Raw genomic sequence first — 17,019 nt, forward strand, 5'->3', positions numbered from 1 at the left:
ATTACACACTTATTGGTATGAGAGGATGCATTCAAACAATCCATTATTCACATTGTGTAGCAGTTTTTCATTCTTGTTCATTTTCTTTGCAATAGCAGCAAGGCGAAACCTGCTTGAAAATCAGCAGTGTGAAGCTGTCCAGCATATGAGTAACATCTATGCCCATTTTGGTTTAGCAAACACATACAGTAATTTTATCCATGGACATAGCAATTCTTGAAAAATGTAGTGCATTCCAGAAAGGAAGGCTGCCTTACTTTGAAATGAATTCCACATTCCTCTCCCCGGTCAGCAGTATTTAATGACGGAAAAGAGAAAATCCTGCTCAAGAGGAAGACACACTGAACTCAGTAGGCTTAACTCCCAAGTTAACTTATTTGTTTATTTCATATGATTTAATGCATCACTTGATTGTAAAAAGAAAAAAGGACCCAAAAGCAGTTTACAAAGAGAATAAAATTACCAGTAAAAACAACTCTTTAAAACAGTCAAAAGACAAAATCAGATTAAAAACGTACACCAACATTCTACATGTCAAGGCAAGCTCATCTAAACAAAAATGTTTTTATCAGGCACCGAAAAGAGTACAGTGAATGCAACTGCCTGGTGTCAGGCAGGGAGTGTAAGTTCTGCCACATTGAAAGATTGATTTCTTACAAATGCAGAATAGGTATTATACGGACCAGTTGCCATGCCAGTTCCACAGACTGAAGCGGTCAAGTGGGTGGATACGGGAGTAAGATGATCCTGCAGGTAAACTTGCCCCAAATTGCTAACTTGGATAGCACCCTGAATGTGTTTTACTGTGTCAGGCTGCAGTCACAGAGTCCATTCTCAGCTGCACTGCCGCTTTGCCAGGCCTACTGCCCCCCACTAAACCCTGGAATAAGCTGACACCTGATATCAACCAACTTGAAGACATTTGTAATCATTTCCACCCTGAAGAAGAAGAAAAAATTGCATCATTTTATTTTAAAAACAATTGATAGTCCAGAAATCCATCCTTGATACTCATTCTGCCCAGTCCAGGTGGCACCCATAGCAGGACCCTCTTTCCACCCACTCTTGTTACATTGCTGGTTATCTAGTATAGCAGCACTTGCAGGGCAACAGTTAGCAACCACCTTGCTTTCTGCAAAAGAAGCTAGTAAATGAGGGCAAAGGGGGCACTGCCCCACCAACTTCTGCCCACCCTCAGCCAGCGACTCCTGTCTTGTTACTTACGGCCATTTCCAGCAAGGGGCACTGCCTGCCACATTCCTCCTCTCCTTAGTTTCAGTGTTGCCCCTTGAAGAACTCAGATGGGAGGAAGATGGGGTCAAATCTGGAGTTTTGGGCTGGGCTGCCATCAGTATGCTGATGACACCCAACTCTGTCTGTTGATGGATGGCCATCCTGACTCGTCCCACAGAGGAACTTATGGTCTTCAAACAAAAACATCTTGAAGGTCCCAGGTCACAGAGAGGTTAGGCTGGCCTCAACTAGAGCCTGGGCTTTTTCGACTGTGGCTCCGATCTGGTGGAACGCTCTGTCACAAGAGACCAGGGCCCTGCGGGACTTGACATCTTTCCGCAGGGCCTGCAAGACACAGCTGTTGCACCAGGCCTTTGGCCAGGGCACAGCCTGACTCCCTCCTTTGGCAATCTTCACAGAACTCTAGCCCAACAGTTGCCATCAATTTGATTTGAATTAATTTTATAATGAAATGGTTTTAGAATGTTGTATTATTTTGTTGTTGTTAGCCGCCCTGAGCCCGGCTTCGGCTGCGGAGGGCGGGATATAAATAAAAAAAATTATTATTATTATTAAATCTCAAATCAGTCAGCTCTGAGAGCCATTGACTCTGGGTCCACCTACTGTAGGGCTCTGTGACTGCTGCCCAAGGATGTACCAGCCCCTGCTTCTTTGGCATGTTGTCCCAGCCCGATCCAGGATCTGCTTCCTTACCTGCCTGCTGGCCCACTTCCTAATCTTTCTGCATCCTGCTTCCAAGCCCCTTCAAATGGGCACCATAGCCCTAATCCTGGGCAAGTGACTGGTCCTTGCACTGAATTAACCTTTTGCTGAGGATGTCATCCTTGCCTCCTTCTGGGTCTAGAACAGGGGTCTGCAACCCGCGGCTCCGGAGCCGCATGTAGCTGTTTTACACCTTTGCCGTGGCTCCGGGGCGGATACTAGCGAGGGGAGGAGGTGCATTGTGTGCCCCGACACTCCCCACTGTGGCGGGCGCTGTACTGGCTGTGACGTCGCATGGGGGCGGTGCGTGCCTTAGTCACGCATCGTCCCGACGTCACCTTCCCGCCCGCCCACCCGCTACATTGTAAGGGGCATGTACGCTGGTCACTGCATTGAAAGGGGGCGTGTACGCTGGTCACTGTTTTGAAGGGGAGTGAAGAACACACACCCCAAAAAAGGTAACGTGTTAATTTAACATTTATTTCTATGAGGAGGAGTAACTTGAGGGGTAAAACAAAGAAATAATTTTTAAAAGTGACAAAAAAGTTATTTTTATAATGACGAGTTTTGTGGCTCCCAGTTTTTTTTTCTTCGGAAACGGGTCCAAGTGGCTCTTTTTGTCTTAAAGGTTGCAGACCCCTGGTCTAGACTGCCGAGGTTATTGTTTCAATTATGAGTGTCAAGGCTGGTGTCTGATGTATTAACTTTGATATTGAACACTCTCGAAGAGGATTATCAAGAGCCAATCAAATTATTTCTATTGCACACACGCACAAAAAACTCTCCTAGGAGCTCAGCACTTGACATCTGCATCAACTGAATGGGCAATTAAGGTACTGGACATCACAGAAATGGATCCATTAACAGATAATACAGGCAGAAGAAATGGACACGTTGGGGAGAAATAGGCTCTAAGTAGTTCTTATTGGCGTAATCATTGCAACTGGAACATAAAAGTGGAATGAAACATATTCTTTCTTCTTTTTTGTGGTAAAGTTTGAATTTCAAGTCAAATGTGATGTAAGCAGCAAGAGTATCAGACTAGGGTTAGGGAAGCCCAGGATCAAAACTCCACTCTGCTACAAAGCTCACCATAGGTGAACAGTTGTCTCTCAGCCTGGCCTACCTGGGCTGCTTCGTTATGCCAGTCACAAAGCAAACCACACAGGAGCACAGAAGAAATTTATTTCATGATAAATCTCATTTCTCAATTGCAAGGCTATTATATTTTGGGCACATCGAAATCACGTTTTGTTACACTTATGGGAATTGTGAAAAGGCGAGATGTGCAGTGCGGCTGGGCTAATTACGAGCCTCCACAACGTCACTAGCAGCAGATCGCCCCTAAAAGCAAACATTAACTCAAGCCACATGACTCTTTCTCATTCTATGCACAAAGAACAAGCAAAACATGTAAGCACAGTGAATTATCAGGAAACCAAGTATATCTGATTACCCTAGGAACATCTTCAATATTGAATCAGTCAAGACAAATCCATTAGGAAACTGAAGATAAGTTATTGTATGAATATATATACACACACACACACACACAACAACAACAACAACAACAACAGATGCAGATAACATTCTGAGCTCAAACTCTTGCTATGCTAATATCAAGATCTACTGGGGTTGCGGGGAGAAAACAACAAATTTAAATTCTGCCATTGGTCCAGACTGATTCATATTTCAATGAGGGTGATAAGAACAAGTTATACAAAAAAAATCTACCCACGGGGTAGGTATTTATTTCTGGAGAAAGGCTTACACATAAGAATTGAATGCAGTGTTCCCAATTAATATACAGCACTCACTGACTTCCCCAAAATGGTGCCTTGAAGCAATTTTAAGAAGGGTCACCATGTGAGCAGTGAGTGGGCCTGGCAATCAACTCACCAAGATGGCCTCAGAGGAGAGAAGTAAACACAGACTTGCTGTCAGAGCTCTGTCAAGCTATGTGGCCACACTAGGCACACCCTTGATGGCAGGGATGTGAAACCTCAGCTCCAAGAGCCAAATGGGACCTTCTGTCTGAACTCTACCCAGCTCCCATGCCCTTCCCAACCCTAAACATTTTTGCCTGTCTGGAATGTGTCCTTGAACTCAGATAACACTTGCATTGCTGGATGGAGGAAAGAAGGGGAATCAGTGCGCAGAAACTAGCCTACTACACAACCTTACATTCATACACATGGCCCGGCCCACTTTTGCATCTGGCCCCACCCACCACTGGCAGGTGGCCCTGAGAAGGTTACTCAGAAGGGAATGTGGCCCTCAGGCTGGAAAAGGTTCTGCAGCATCGCTCTAGAGCAGGGATTCTCAAACGTGGGTCTCCAGATGTTTTCGGACTACAATACCCATCATCCCTAGCTAAGCAGGACCAGTGGTCAGGGATGATGGGGAATGTAGTCCCCAAACAGCTAGAGACCTAAGTTTGGGAAACCCTGCTCTAGCGCAAGATAAAAGAATTTGGGGGTACGCCGGTCATATTGTCCACTGCCTCATTAACCCGTCTTTGAAACTGACATATGGAGCTGCCTTAAAACTGAGTCAGGCTGGCAGCTCATCTAACTTGATAGCCTCAGCCTGTTGCAATCTATCAACATGAGCTACTACAGCAGGGTTTCCCAAACTTGAGTCTCCAGCTGTTTTCAGACTACAATTCTCATCACTGCTGAGCACTGGTCTTGCCAGCTAGGGATGATGGGTGTTGAGGTCCAAAAACAGCTGGAGACCCAAGTTTGGGAAACACTGTACTATGGCATTGGCTCTTATCCAGCCACAAAAATATACACTGCTGCCAAGATTACCCTGCCATGCTTTTAACTGATTGGTGTATTAATTAACCAATTAAAAGTAACGTAGGAGATAGTTGGGAGAATTATGTAATGAGGATGGAAGGCTTTTCCTAAACTGACACTAAGTTTTTAGTGTGTGACATTTTAATGTATTTTTAATCTTTGTTGGGACGTGGGTGGCGCTGTGGGTTAAACCACAGAGTCTAGGACTTGTCGATCAGAAGTTCGGCGATTTGAATCCCCGCAACGGGGTGAGCTCCCGTTGCTCGGTCCCTGCTCCTGCCCACCTAGCAGTTCGAAAGCACGTCAAAGTACAAGTAGATAAATAGGTACCGCTCCGGCGGAAAGGTAAACGGCATTTCCGTGCACTGCTCTGGTTTGCCAGAAGCGGTTTAGTCATGCTGGCCACATGACCCGGAAGCTGTACGCCGGCTCCCTCGGCCAGTAAAGCGAGATGAGCACCGCAACCCCAGAGTCGGCCACGACTGGACCTAATGGTCAGTGGTCCCTTTACCTTTACCTAATCTTTGTTGGAAGCCACCCAGAGTGGCTGGGGAAACCTAGCCAGATGGGCAGAGTACAAATAAATTATTATTATTATTATTATTATTATTATTATTATTATTATTATTAGTTATTGTCAACTGCTAAGTTTGGTCAACTAACCTTTGAGGGTTCTCACTGGGTTTAAACTCAGTGGATCTGAGCCAAATCAGAATGATATACTTAGCATGTTTGGGCCTTTAGATCTAGGTGCAGAGCAATCCTGTACATTTTTACTCAGACGTAAGTGCTGCTTTGCTCCATGAAGTTTGTATATGTGATTTCAGCCCCAGCCTAAACAGCCCTGGTGCATTCCTAATTCCCTTTCCTCTCTTTATCTCTCATTTTAATGGCAGGAGTTCCAAGAGTTCTGAGCATTTGGGGATACTAATCCCCTTGCAACTCCTACAACAAAAGAATATTATCTTTTGCCACCTTCCAAGAAAGGGAATTGGAGTGCGTTAATCAATACTGCCAAGGTCATTTCAGATTAAGCGGTGGCAAATAAAACCCTAGTGGCAGGCTCTGAAAGAAAAATAAACTCCCTCTATATTCTAGAAGGTAGCATGGTTGAGATTTGCAGGAGGGGTCCCATCATTCCCCAGCAAGATATGGAAAGAAAACCCAATGTCAAAGGCAACCTGAGGGGGGGAAATCCATTTGCACACACACACACACACACACACACACACACACACACCAATCTCTTTCAATTAGATGCCTCTGTGAAGCCCACTACTTGGAAAAGGTCTATAAAAGAACAACCAAAATGATCTAGGGGGTGGAGCAGCTCCCTTAAGAGAAAAAGTTGCGGTGTAAAGAGATTCTTTAGCTGTAGTTTCTACATTTCCAGGGAGTTGGGCTACATGACCCTTCCAACTCCAGAATTCTGTAATTCCATGATTTGGGGCTTTTCAGTGTAGGAAAAAAGTAAGAGGGGGTGTTCCAGGGGCACCTAAGATTATGCACGGTGTGAAGAAAGCAGATAGGGAAAGGCTTTTCACCCACAAGAGGTGCCGTGATGGCTGCCAACTTAGATGGCCCTGAAAGAGGACCAGACCAATTCCTGGAGAGCAAGACTATAAATGTCTAACAGCCATGATGTTTATGTTCTACCTCTACTAGTTTGGGAGGCATTATGCCTCTGAATAGCAGTTGCTGGGAATTGCAAGTAGGGAGGATGCTGTTGTGCTCAGGTGCTGATTGAGACCTTCCCATGCGCATGTGGTTGGCCGATGCAACAAGAGGACATCGCATGTTCCCTAAGGTTACCTGCCCAAAGTAAGCCCCCCAGAAATTATGGATCCAGCCATCCACCTACTGCAGGAAAGGTTGGGGAAACAGGTCCAGAAGAAGAACAAGAAAGCAAACAGCATTTCTCCCATTGCAACAGCAAAGCACAAGTAAGCAATCCCCTGTATTTATTTAATTTTGCTTGATTTGCACGTCCACCCTTATCAATACTAAATCAGATCACCACTGAGCTGCAAAGCACTTTGTTCCGAAGGCAGATCAAGCCTACATTGCAGCTCTAGGACACTGCTTTGTACTGAGGACATTGGCTTGTCTTGCTCTCTATTGTACTGTATGCAGACTGCCAGAGGCTCTCTAAGGTTTCAGGCACGAACCCAAGACCTTTTGCATGCAGAGCATGCAATCGACCACTGTGCTATGAAGCATCTAGAGCAGGATTAAATGCCATCCACCCACAGATAGCCATCATCTGTTATTGCAAGAGCAGTTTGCGCTGTTCCATAATCTTGGCCCTACACTATGGGTTCTGGCTTCTGCCTTTAAATTGCTCAGTATAACAGGAAAGCTTATCTAACCACAGGCATTCCAACCCACTTCCCATGGCAGATCCGCTCAGCACTCAAGGTGCTTGAAAAACTCAGAGTGTGTGTGTGTGTGTGTGTGTGTGTGTGTGTGTGTAAAGAGAGCAATAATTGTGTGTTTTTGTTTTTAAATTTAACTAGCCAGATAAACACATCTCCAATCAGCAAGCCATCCACTTTCTATGTCAGAGCAATTAACCTATTTGCATGCATTAGTTTTCAATTAGCATATATTAGATTTCAATTAGCAATTAGCAGAGAATCCATTTCTTTGTACTGCAGAGAATACAAAGGATTTCTCTCTCTCCCTCCCTTTCTCCCCCTCCTCTCCAAAATGTTATTTTGGGCAAGTTATTTTCATATCAGACAATTATGGAAAGAACATATTAGAATATATTTCCCCCCCCCAAGAAGCTGCCTGATTTTTACCTTTGTTCTGTCTCATGCTGACACCCTAAACACTAGTGCAGTCTTCACGAAACCAGGGTGCTCCAGATGTTGTGGTTGCAACTCCAGTCAGCGAGCTGTGCTCACTGGGAACAATGTGAGCTGTAGTCTAAAACATCTGGAGGGAACCAGGTTCGCAAAGGCTGAACTAGGAGTTCAGAGGCAGACAAATTGATCATTGATTCCTGCAGTGATCAGGCACCACCTCTCTCTTGCTCTTGCAAATTCCGAATAACCTTGGCAATCTGCACAGACGCTCCTTCGCACAGCAGCTTCAACAATGTCCCAAAATTAGAAGATATCTTTTGTTCCACAAAGCAACTCCACATTTTCAAGTCGTGTCCTTTGTCCGAGGCCATCCAGAGCCAAGTGGTGTTAGGCTGCATTTGGCATGTTGGTCTAGCAACATGAACACGGAGCGTTTTCACAAATGTGGCTTAGAGCACAATCTTCTCTGTAAGCCCAACTGAGTTCAATGGGACTTGGCACATTTACTAGGGAACAAGTTCCACTGAGCTCAGTGGGGCTTGCTTCTGAATAGCAATAGGGTTGAATGGTTAAACACATTCCTTGCTTCTCAGTTTGCAATGAAAATATGAAATCTGCCCTGGCTAGAATGCTCATCTGCTTCGTCTTGCACAAAACAAGCTTCCAGGTATCCACATGTACAGCATGAAATAAGTTGAAAGGCAATGTAAGTCTTGTGTAGGAAAACAGCACCAATATAACAATGGAGGGTTGTTATTATTTTTTTAAAAAATCTTATTATTAATCCCAATCAATAAATTTATTCTGCTTTTCCAGAGAAAGGTACTTTTTCTAAACTGGATTTTTTTGGGAGGTGGGAGAAATCTTTCATGTGTTCTACAGTAGTGGCAGTGGCTGTTTCCTCCAAGGACATCAAAGACTTACACACTTTATCCTCACAATGCTGAGAGGCAAACTCAAGGCTGAGACAACTTTATCAATATACACCCTCCGCCCCAGATGGCTGAGATAGGCTTTGACCCTTCAGTTCTCCCTATTACAACCCCAATTCTGCCATCCATTACAAACTATTGACTCTGCAACAGAGGAATAAGGCAGATCATTTTGAAAAGTTGCACTGTGTCAATGGTTCTTGGGTAGATTTCAAATGATAGATGAGTTTCCCACTTTACAAAGCAGGAATGGGGAACCTGTGGCCAGATGTTGCTGGACTCCATCTCCCAGCATCGCTGCCCATTGGCCATTCTGGCTGGGGCTGATGAGAGCTGAGAATCCAACATCCATTAGGACTAGGGCTTCCCAGCCCATTATAGAGCAAGGCTATCAGCAATGCAGAGTGAGACACATCAACCCCAACAGACTTCCCTCTACCTGCTGCATGCAAACATCTTGACCCCTGGATCTTAGCTCTTGGTCTTGAACTGTACATTCTCCATGGGTCTCTGATGGTTGCTCACACATGTACACACACACTCCTATCTACAAGGGTCAGCTCCTGCATGAACACCCATCACCCTTTCCCTGCAATGCCAGGAAACATATTGTTGCATGCATGCAACGTCAATGATGCAAAAACCACCCAGGCTAAACATTGGTTTCATCTCGCATCACCTGAAAGGTGCAATGCTTTGCTGTTTAGGCAGCTCACAAGCTTGGGACCACTAGACATGATGGTGGCCATTCTGTGGATTTGAAGATGAGAACTATCTCAACTATGCAAACAGAGAGGGGTGGGATGTGGTCAGGCATGCATGCCAGTAAGGTTTAGGACTAGGAACTGGGGAGACCCAAATTCAAACTCCCACTCAGCCATGAACCTCACTGGCTGAATTTGGGCCAGCTGTTGTGTCTCAGCCTAATCTACATCATAGGGTTGTTTGTGAGGACAAAACAGGGGGAGGTAGAATCTTGAGCTCCTTGGGGAAAAGTCAAATAAAAAATAAAATGTAGTAACAAGCATGTGTGCCCGATTTTAACAGCAAGAGGTTGGTGGTGCCAAATATCTAAACTGACCTTGCTTGTCACTCATCAAGATGCAGCAGTCAGAGGCAGAGAATGAAGAGAAGGGCATGCATGTGTGAACCAAGCCAGACAGATCTGCCACATGTATTAGATCATGGAAACGCATGATCTATGGGACACACATCAAGGTGCCATTGAGCTTCTAACAGAAGGTGGAATGGAAGAGGGAGAGAGAACAGAACGAAATGGTTCCATTAGTCTGAACTTTTGTCCCTCCTTTTTTTGGAACTAGAGATTCATTTTTAGAGACTTGAGGAGAATATTAAGAACCTGGATGCCAGGCAGTGGGGGAATTATCTGAAGCCATAAGCCTTCCAATGCAAGTCAAACACAGACCTTCTGGCCACAGAGGCAGGTGGAGAAGGTGAGGATTTTTAGTATTACACACACATTTCCAGAGGGCGAATTCCTTGTTGCAGTAACACTTTATATGCCTGTGGCACCCTAAGCAAAAGCCAATTTTATTGCGGCATAAGCTTTCTGGGATTCAAATCCACTTTCTTCCCATATGCCATATATATTATATACGGTCTCCAGCCTGTGAAAGATTATGCCTCAGGAAGGCTGCAACCTCTAACCACACTTCCTAGGGAGTAAGTCCCGTTGGCCACAATGGAACTTACTCCTGAGTAAACAATGTACGAGATGGCGTTGCAAATGCGCTCGCCTTCAAGGAGCCACGAGAGTCTTTGTTGTTTGCTTGGTGCAACGCGACTGATATCAGCTACCCTTCTGGAAAGCATGTGCACAGATGCGCACGCAATACGCACACACACATGAAACGCCGAGGGGCTCACATACAAGCCAGTTTCTCCCAGCCCTCCATCACACACGCCAGCCATTCCCCAGAAGAAAAGCCATTATCTCCCTGCAAGCGAAGCGAAGAGATTCTCTGGCAATGTCACCTTTCCCATGTCTGGTGGCTGCTCAAGAGCTCATGCACATTTTATAAAGGACTTTTGAGGCAAAACCAACCAGTCATCCCCAAATCCCAGCCCTCGAGTCGCCTACCTGGGATCGCCAGATTCGTCAGGGGCACGCTGTGGATGCTCTCGGGCAAACTTGCCATCCAGTCCGCGAATTTCAGCTCCAGCTTGCCTTGCGACGAAGCCATGCTTGCAGGTCGGAGAGGGGCGCAAAAACGCACTCGCTCACTCAACCCCGCAAGCTGCGGCTGCGGCTGCTCTCTGGTCCCAGCCGGCGGCGGCAGCGGTACCAAGAACAGCGACCTCCTCCTCCTTCTCCTCCACCTGACTCCCTGAATCCCAGACTGTTCGCTCCTCTCCAGCCTCCGCTGCGCTCGGGAGTTTACGCGCCACGCTGCGCCACACCCACCCGATGATGGCGCAGGCACAGGCGAATTCGAATCGGGCTGCGCGCAACAAGAGAAACAAGCTGCTGGCTCTCTCTCTTATTTTTGGTAACCTGCAAAGCAACCGCGAAAGCCTTTGGGCTGGAGGGAGGAAACCCAGCCTGGAAATGGGAGACTTCGTTCTTCTTTCGAGTAGGGCCCGGGTCGCAAAACAACGAAGGCTGAAGCCTCTCCAATCAGCCTGTTTCCCTACCACCCCCCACCCCCGGGCCAAATCACAGCCCCGGAGTGGGAATTCCAACGAGATCATTAAGAAAGGTTGGAGGACATCTATCTCAACCCCCTTTTCTCATTGAGGGGACTGGTGTGCAGCGCTGACGTGACATTTATTTCTAGCCTGCTTAATATATATATTAAAAAATCCATGCGGCTTAGGTATTTCAGGCAGGATAAATCTATCAGCAGCTACTACCCACAGTGGCTATGTAGCCCGTGTGCCTTTGAATACCCCATGTTGGGAGCTGTTGGTGGGAAGAGTGATTTTGTGCTCAGGTCGTGTTTGTGGGCTTCCCTTGGGCATCTGTGAGCTTCATGGCTGAGCTAGACAACTGATGGCAGCAGATAGCCACAAATGTGTGACACAATTGTTTCAGCATCTGCATTAACTTCCCAACTATGAGCCAGGTCTAAGGTCCTTGTCCTCAGCAACTGAGGTAAAAGATACCTTAAGGACCTCCTGAACCCTTATATTTCAGCTGAGTCACTGAGATCATCTGTAGGAGCATCTCTGGTTGTCCTGAGTTGGCAATGCTCATCTGACATCAGCACCAGACCGAGCCTTCAGCTACTATAAATACACAAGAAGAGTCCTGCTGAATCGGGCCAAATGCCCATCTAGTCCAAGTTCCTGTTCTCACAACCAGGTGCCTCTGGGAATCTCACAAGCAGAATTACCGTCCAACCACATTCTCCCCTCTTGTGATCCCCTGATATTCAGAGTATATGGCCTTCAGTAATGGAGGAAGGACATATTCATTGCAGCCAGTAGCTACTGATAGCCTTATCCTTCATGAATTTGTCACTCCAGTTCCATAGTTTAAGTAAGTGCTGCTTGGTGAAGTACTTTCTTTTGCCTGTTCTGAGTCTTTGAGAGTCCAGCTTCTTTTGATAGCACCCAGTTTGTTATTTATTTTATTGCACTTATATCCTACCTTTTTTTACTCCAGAGAGCTCAAGGCAACATACATGGTTCTATGCCACCTCATTGAATCCCCATAACAACCCTGAGAGTTAGGTTAGGATGAGAGGCAGTGAGTGGCTCAAGGTTACCCAGCGAGCTTCATGGCTGAGCATAGATATGAACCCTGGTCTCCCAGGTGCTGGTCCCAACACTCTAACTACAACACCACACCAGTTCTCAAAACTCTTACACTGTCCATAGTTCTCCTCTGAATTACTTCAAACACCTCAACTTTTAAACATTTATTCCCCACTTTTCTTCCATGATAGAATTCTGGGTGATATACATCCGTGTTCCCCAACCTTGGGCCTCCAGCTGTTTTTGGACTACAATTCCCATCATCCTTGACCACTGGTCTTGCTAGCGAGGGATGATGGGAGTTGTAGTCCAAAAACAGCTGGAGGCCCAAGGTTGGGGAACACTGATATACATGGGGTATCCAGAAGGTCTAGCATCATCCAGGCCCTGACCAGACCCACACCTGCTTTGCCTCAGCAATTGTTGCTGCATCCTGTGCTTAGAGCCACTGCCTTCTTGCACCTGTCGAGAAGATGCTATGGATCTCAGCAAGTGCGACTCTGACAAAAACACCAGTCCTTGCTAATCTTCATTGCCGTTTGTGGGCAAAGTCAAACCTCATTTGGGTGTTACTAAACAATGAACTGAATTCTTCTTTTTTTCTCTCTCACTCTCTTCTTTTTTTCAAAGCTGTGTTGTTCAGCACAGCTAAAAGGAACCCAATGAAGTATTTTTATCTCCGAAGTGTTCGGCTAAACATGAAGGTGTCACATTTAAACAGTCGCCAAGAGGATGTGTGAGATGGGACTTGGAGGAGGTTGTGTGTGTTTTTTCTCTCCACTGTTTCACATTTCACTTTCACTCTGATATCAATACTTCAGGTAGGTTTGCAACACTTGGCTCACTCCAGATTTCTTTCTCTAAAATAATAATAATGTGTGTTTATTAAGTGAAGCAGCAGAAGGAAGCCATGAAGAAGAGAATGGGTGGCCACTAAAGCAATCACCTAAATATCCCAAACCAGATCTAAGCCTATTTGCTTACTTGGAATACCAGATCTGCTCATCCTTCCATAAGCGTGCTTAGCATTGTAGTCTGAGGGCCAAACCACATCAGACGAGAAATATGTGACTCCATTTCTGTCTTTTTAGACTTCTAAATATTTGTATATATCAGCTAGAGGGGATCTGGATCCAGTCTGGGACCATGGCACAGCTAGAAGGAAGATTTCACATTTCCTCCCTCTCTTTCCCCCATCAAGTCCACACACATCCCCAACTCTTAATTGCTATTTACCTTGGAAGGAAAGACATAAATGGGATGGAATTTACCTAGCGAACCACAGCAGTGGAAGCCGTTCGCAAGGCTTTCTCTCTCTCTCTCCTTCCCCCATGTACCCCTTTCACCACCACCCCCAAAATGGCTGCAGGGGGTCAGGAGAACCCCTATAACAGCAGGGAAGGAAAGGGAACCATTCCCTTTGGAAAGCTGATATGCTTGCACATTCAACATAGCACAATCCTGAATTCTTCCAGCGGTGTTGTCATTTGTGTTGTTTTCCTCCCAGGCAAAAGCAGCTGGAGGGGGGGCGTTGATTTTTCTTGGGAAATGACACAGCACTGTGGGGACAGTAGTCAAAACTCCCACCCACACCACTATGGTCCTGATTCAGATCAGGCCTACTACTCACAACTGCCAGGACAGCCCTGCCATCTGAGTCGACCCAATACATTTTGGCACCTGAGGCAAACCATAAAATGGGGTGGGTGGGTGTGTTCCCCACACACACACCAGGGAAGAAGGGGGCAGTGAAGATCAACATCGGGGACAAAGGGGGAATAAAGATCTACACTGGGAACTGGGGTGGTGGTCAAATCAACCTTACCCGATGGTTGAACTGGGAATCAAAGTTAATTGGGGGGGGGCACTCTGAATCACACTGGGCAAGTGCAGAGCCCAGATGGCAGGCTTCAGGGACTTGGCTTCCTCCCCACCCCCCGGCAGTAGATAAGCAGAGCAAAGAGAAAGGAGTCTCTTACCAGTTAGAATTTTTAATGATCACAGTGAGAGAGAAAAGAATCCATTCCTAGGAATGAAGGTGCTCCCAAGTAAGGGTTCCACCCACTTCCTCCCTAGTCATCTGTTTTCTCCATCAAGTCCACATACATCCCCAACTCTTAATTGCCATTTACCTTGGAAGGGAAGACATAAATGGGATGGGATTTACCTAGCGAACCACATCAGCGGAAGCCGTTCGCAAGGGCTTCTATCTGTGCAATGAGGCTCTCTCTCTCTCTCTCTTTCCCCCATGTACCTCTTTCACTGCCACCCTCAAAATGGCTGCCACCTTATCTGCTCTTCTTGACCTTTGGCAGAGTGGATGAATGCTTCCCAGTGACAGTGAGTCTGTTAACTCTCTCTCTCCTCCAGTCTTCTCCTCCTAGCTGTTCCCCACCCAGTTCTTCCCAGCTTCTGCCTTCTGAATTATGCCCCTCTGCAAACCACTGTTCCAAATCTATACTGTCCTCCTGCTCCTGGGAAGATTCGGGATCCTGACTAGGAGCAGGGGGAGGTTCCCACCATTCCTCCTCAGTGCAGCCCTGACACTAGGAGACTAAGAGGGAGACCCCTGCTATTTCCTCCCTAGGGGTGGGTGGAGAGCAGCAGCATCTCCCATTCACCGAGAGGCTATTGTGAAGGGGCTTCTGAGGAGGAGGCAGACCCGGCCTCAAAGAGTGTGCTGTAGACACCACTGCCACTGCGGCAGCAGTGGTGGACGATGTATTCCTTGGAGGCCAGATCTGCCACCACTGTGGCTCTGCTGCCTGAGATGATAATCTCACCTTGCCTCATGGATGGGCTGGCCCTGCCTGCCATGCAGTAAAGAGATGTGCTTCAGGCTGCACCATGAATAGATGAAAACAGGAATTGGTACCTGGATGTCCTTCAATTGTTTTTTTTAAGGGTTGGTCCTGGTAAGTGTTGGGCAAGTGCCATCTGGGGTCTGCTTCAGGCAGCAAAACGTCCTGGGTTGGCAGCAACAGGCAAATGGAAATACCCTAAGTCTGTGCTCAGGTGCCCTAAGTCTATACTCTGATTGATCCACTGGGCCGCTTTTTCCAGAGCTGTAATCTATAGCATTAAAGCTTAAGTGACAAAAGTCCTTTAAGAAGAGACTTTGCTTTGGACAGAGGAGTTCTCTCCTCCAAAATAAACCTATTAAATTAAGCTCAAAATTGATATGTTCTCCATATTTATGGAAGTGGCACTCTTGATATATGAGAGCCATTGTGGGTTTTATCACAAGATGTTTGCTGCCACACCTTGTCATTTATCTTAATTAAGGCTGAATGCTGCTCAAGCAGTGATTATTTATGCATTTCTGATTGCTTTATTGGAGGGTCATTGGAAAGGCAGTTCCAAACCTCCAGAGAAATCCTTGTTTTATTACCTTAGTTGTGAAATTGGGGAGGGAGGGAGGCTTAGCCAGATGGAGCCTCAGTGCTGCCAATAAAAGACACTTGACATGGGATTCACATATACGTACTAAATGTTATTGAATGAAATGGTGGACCCAAAGGCCGCTTAATTAATAACAAAATGGATTGTTCTTTCTTCTTGTTCTTTTGAGGCAGGATTGAAGGTCCATTAATGAAAAGGCTGCCTTGTACTTTTCAGAGCAGTGAAGATCAACTCTCTGGTAAAAATAGATGCAGACCATTATAGGCAGCTGCATGCGCTCAACAAAAGCTGGAAAGCTCTCACTACAGATGACAATTGATTGGGGAAGGGTCATAGCCCACTGGGGGAAAGGGCAATAGCTCAGTGGAAGTGCACATGGTTTGCATGCAGAAGGTTCCAGGTTCAATCCCCAGCATCTCCAGGTAAAAAAAGTCAGGAAGTGGAATTGTGGTACCCTGGAAAACTGCTACCAGTCAGTGCAGACAATACTGAGGTAGAGGCAGCAAAGGTCTCAACTATGCATAAGGTATAGGAGCCTTAAAGGCTTGAGGAGCGATGCCATTATTTGGCCTTGATGTTGCTGTTTTGGGACTATCTTTGCTTGTTCATCCCTGCTCAACCTGTATGTTGGCAACTACTGCAGACAGATATTACAGAACCAGGAAATGCTGCCTATCCCCCATTCCACCAACCAGTTGGTGTAAAAAAGAAAAAAGAAAGAAAGGAGAATTCCTAGATGCCAAATTCCAAGTTTGGGGCAAGTACTCATTGGTGAGAAAGCCCCAACAGAGAGTTAAAGTCACAAAATATACAGCATAGTAGAGCATGGAAATATAGGCTTTAGACCTATAAAATATGAGTACCAAAATTTCCCTCCCAGCATAGGAAAAGACCACACCTTTGGTTAAAAATTGTTTACTTACTAACTCTCCAAAGGTCAGATTCATGTGCTTTTCCACACCTTAGTCAAAAAAGTTGCACAGGCAGTAAAACATAGCTTAGTTACAAAGTGGTAAAAAATCCTAGATTATTGGAATAGGAACTCAAGAGTGGCGGGTGAGAGCCATGTGGCTGAGCTGGAGCAAGCTGCTCAAGTTTCTTCACATGCTGTGTTTCTCGGTAAGCAATAGACCTGATTACCTAATTCCTCCCAAGATAAGAGGAAGTGGCATAGCTAAGCCTGGCAGGACAGCTTACTCTATGATTTTAACTCCTTCATGCATTAATTAGACTTAAACATGTTGCCTATATGAAGCTGATTATCTGACACAACCACCTTGTCAACCCTCTCCCTTTATATCTTGCCCAAACCCATTATCACCTCAAAGCTCCATTCCTGCCACACTTCCTTCTGTTGGTGGCACAGAGCAAAGGGAAGAAAGACTTTCTCATCTT

At 45.9% G+C, this 17,019-nt stretch overlaps 2 protein-coding genes across 2 annotated transcripts in view; one reads left to right on the forward strand and one right to left on the reverse strand.

Annotated features, from left to right (window-relative positions):
* PLCXD3 (phosphatidylinositol specific phospholipase C X domain containing 3) overlaps positions 1–10,989 on the reverse strand; it is an 85,454-nt gene extending 74,465 nt beyond the window's left edge. The window contains exon 1 of the mRNA XM_082242194.1: positions 10,604–10,989. Within this exon, the coding sequence (XP_082098320.1) occupies positions 10,604–10,706 (103 nt within the window). The 5' untranslated portion in view covers positions 10,707–10,989. The remainder of the gene's footprint in view (positions 1–10,603) is intronic.
* RIMOC1 (RAB7A interacting MON1-CCZ1 complex subunit 1) overlaps positions 1–17,019 on the forward strand; it is a 375,501-nt gene that overhangs the window by 208,666 nt on the left and 149,816 nt on the right. The gene's annotated exons all lie outside the window — the stretch shown is intronic.

Source organism: Podarcis vaucheri, assembly GCF_965113315.1.
Source record: "Podarcis vaucheri genome assembly, chromosome: 11".
Taxonomy (NCBI): domain Eukaryota; kingdom Metazoa; phylum Chordata; class Lepidosauria; order Squamata; family Lacertidae; genus Podarcis; species Podarcis vaucheri.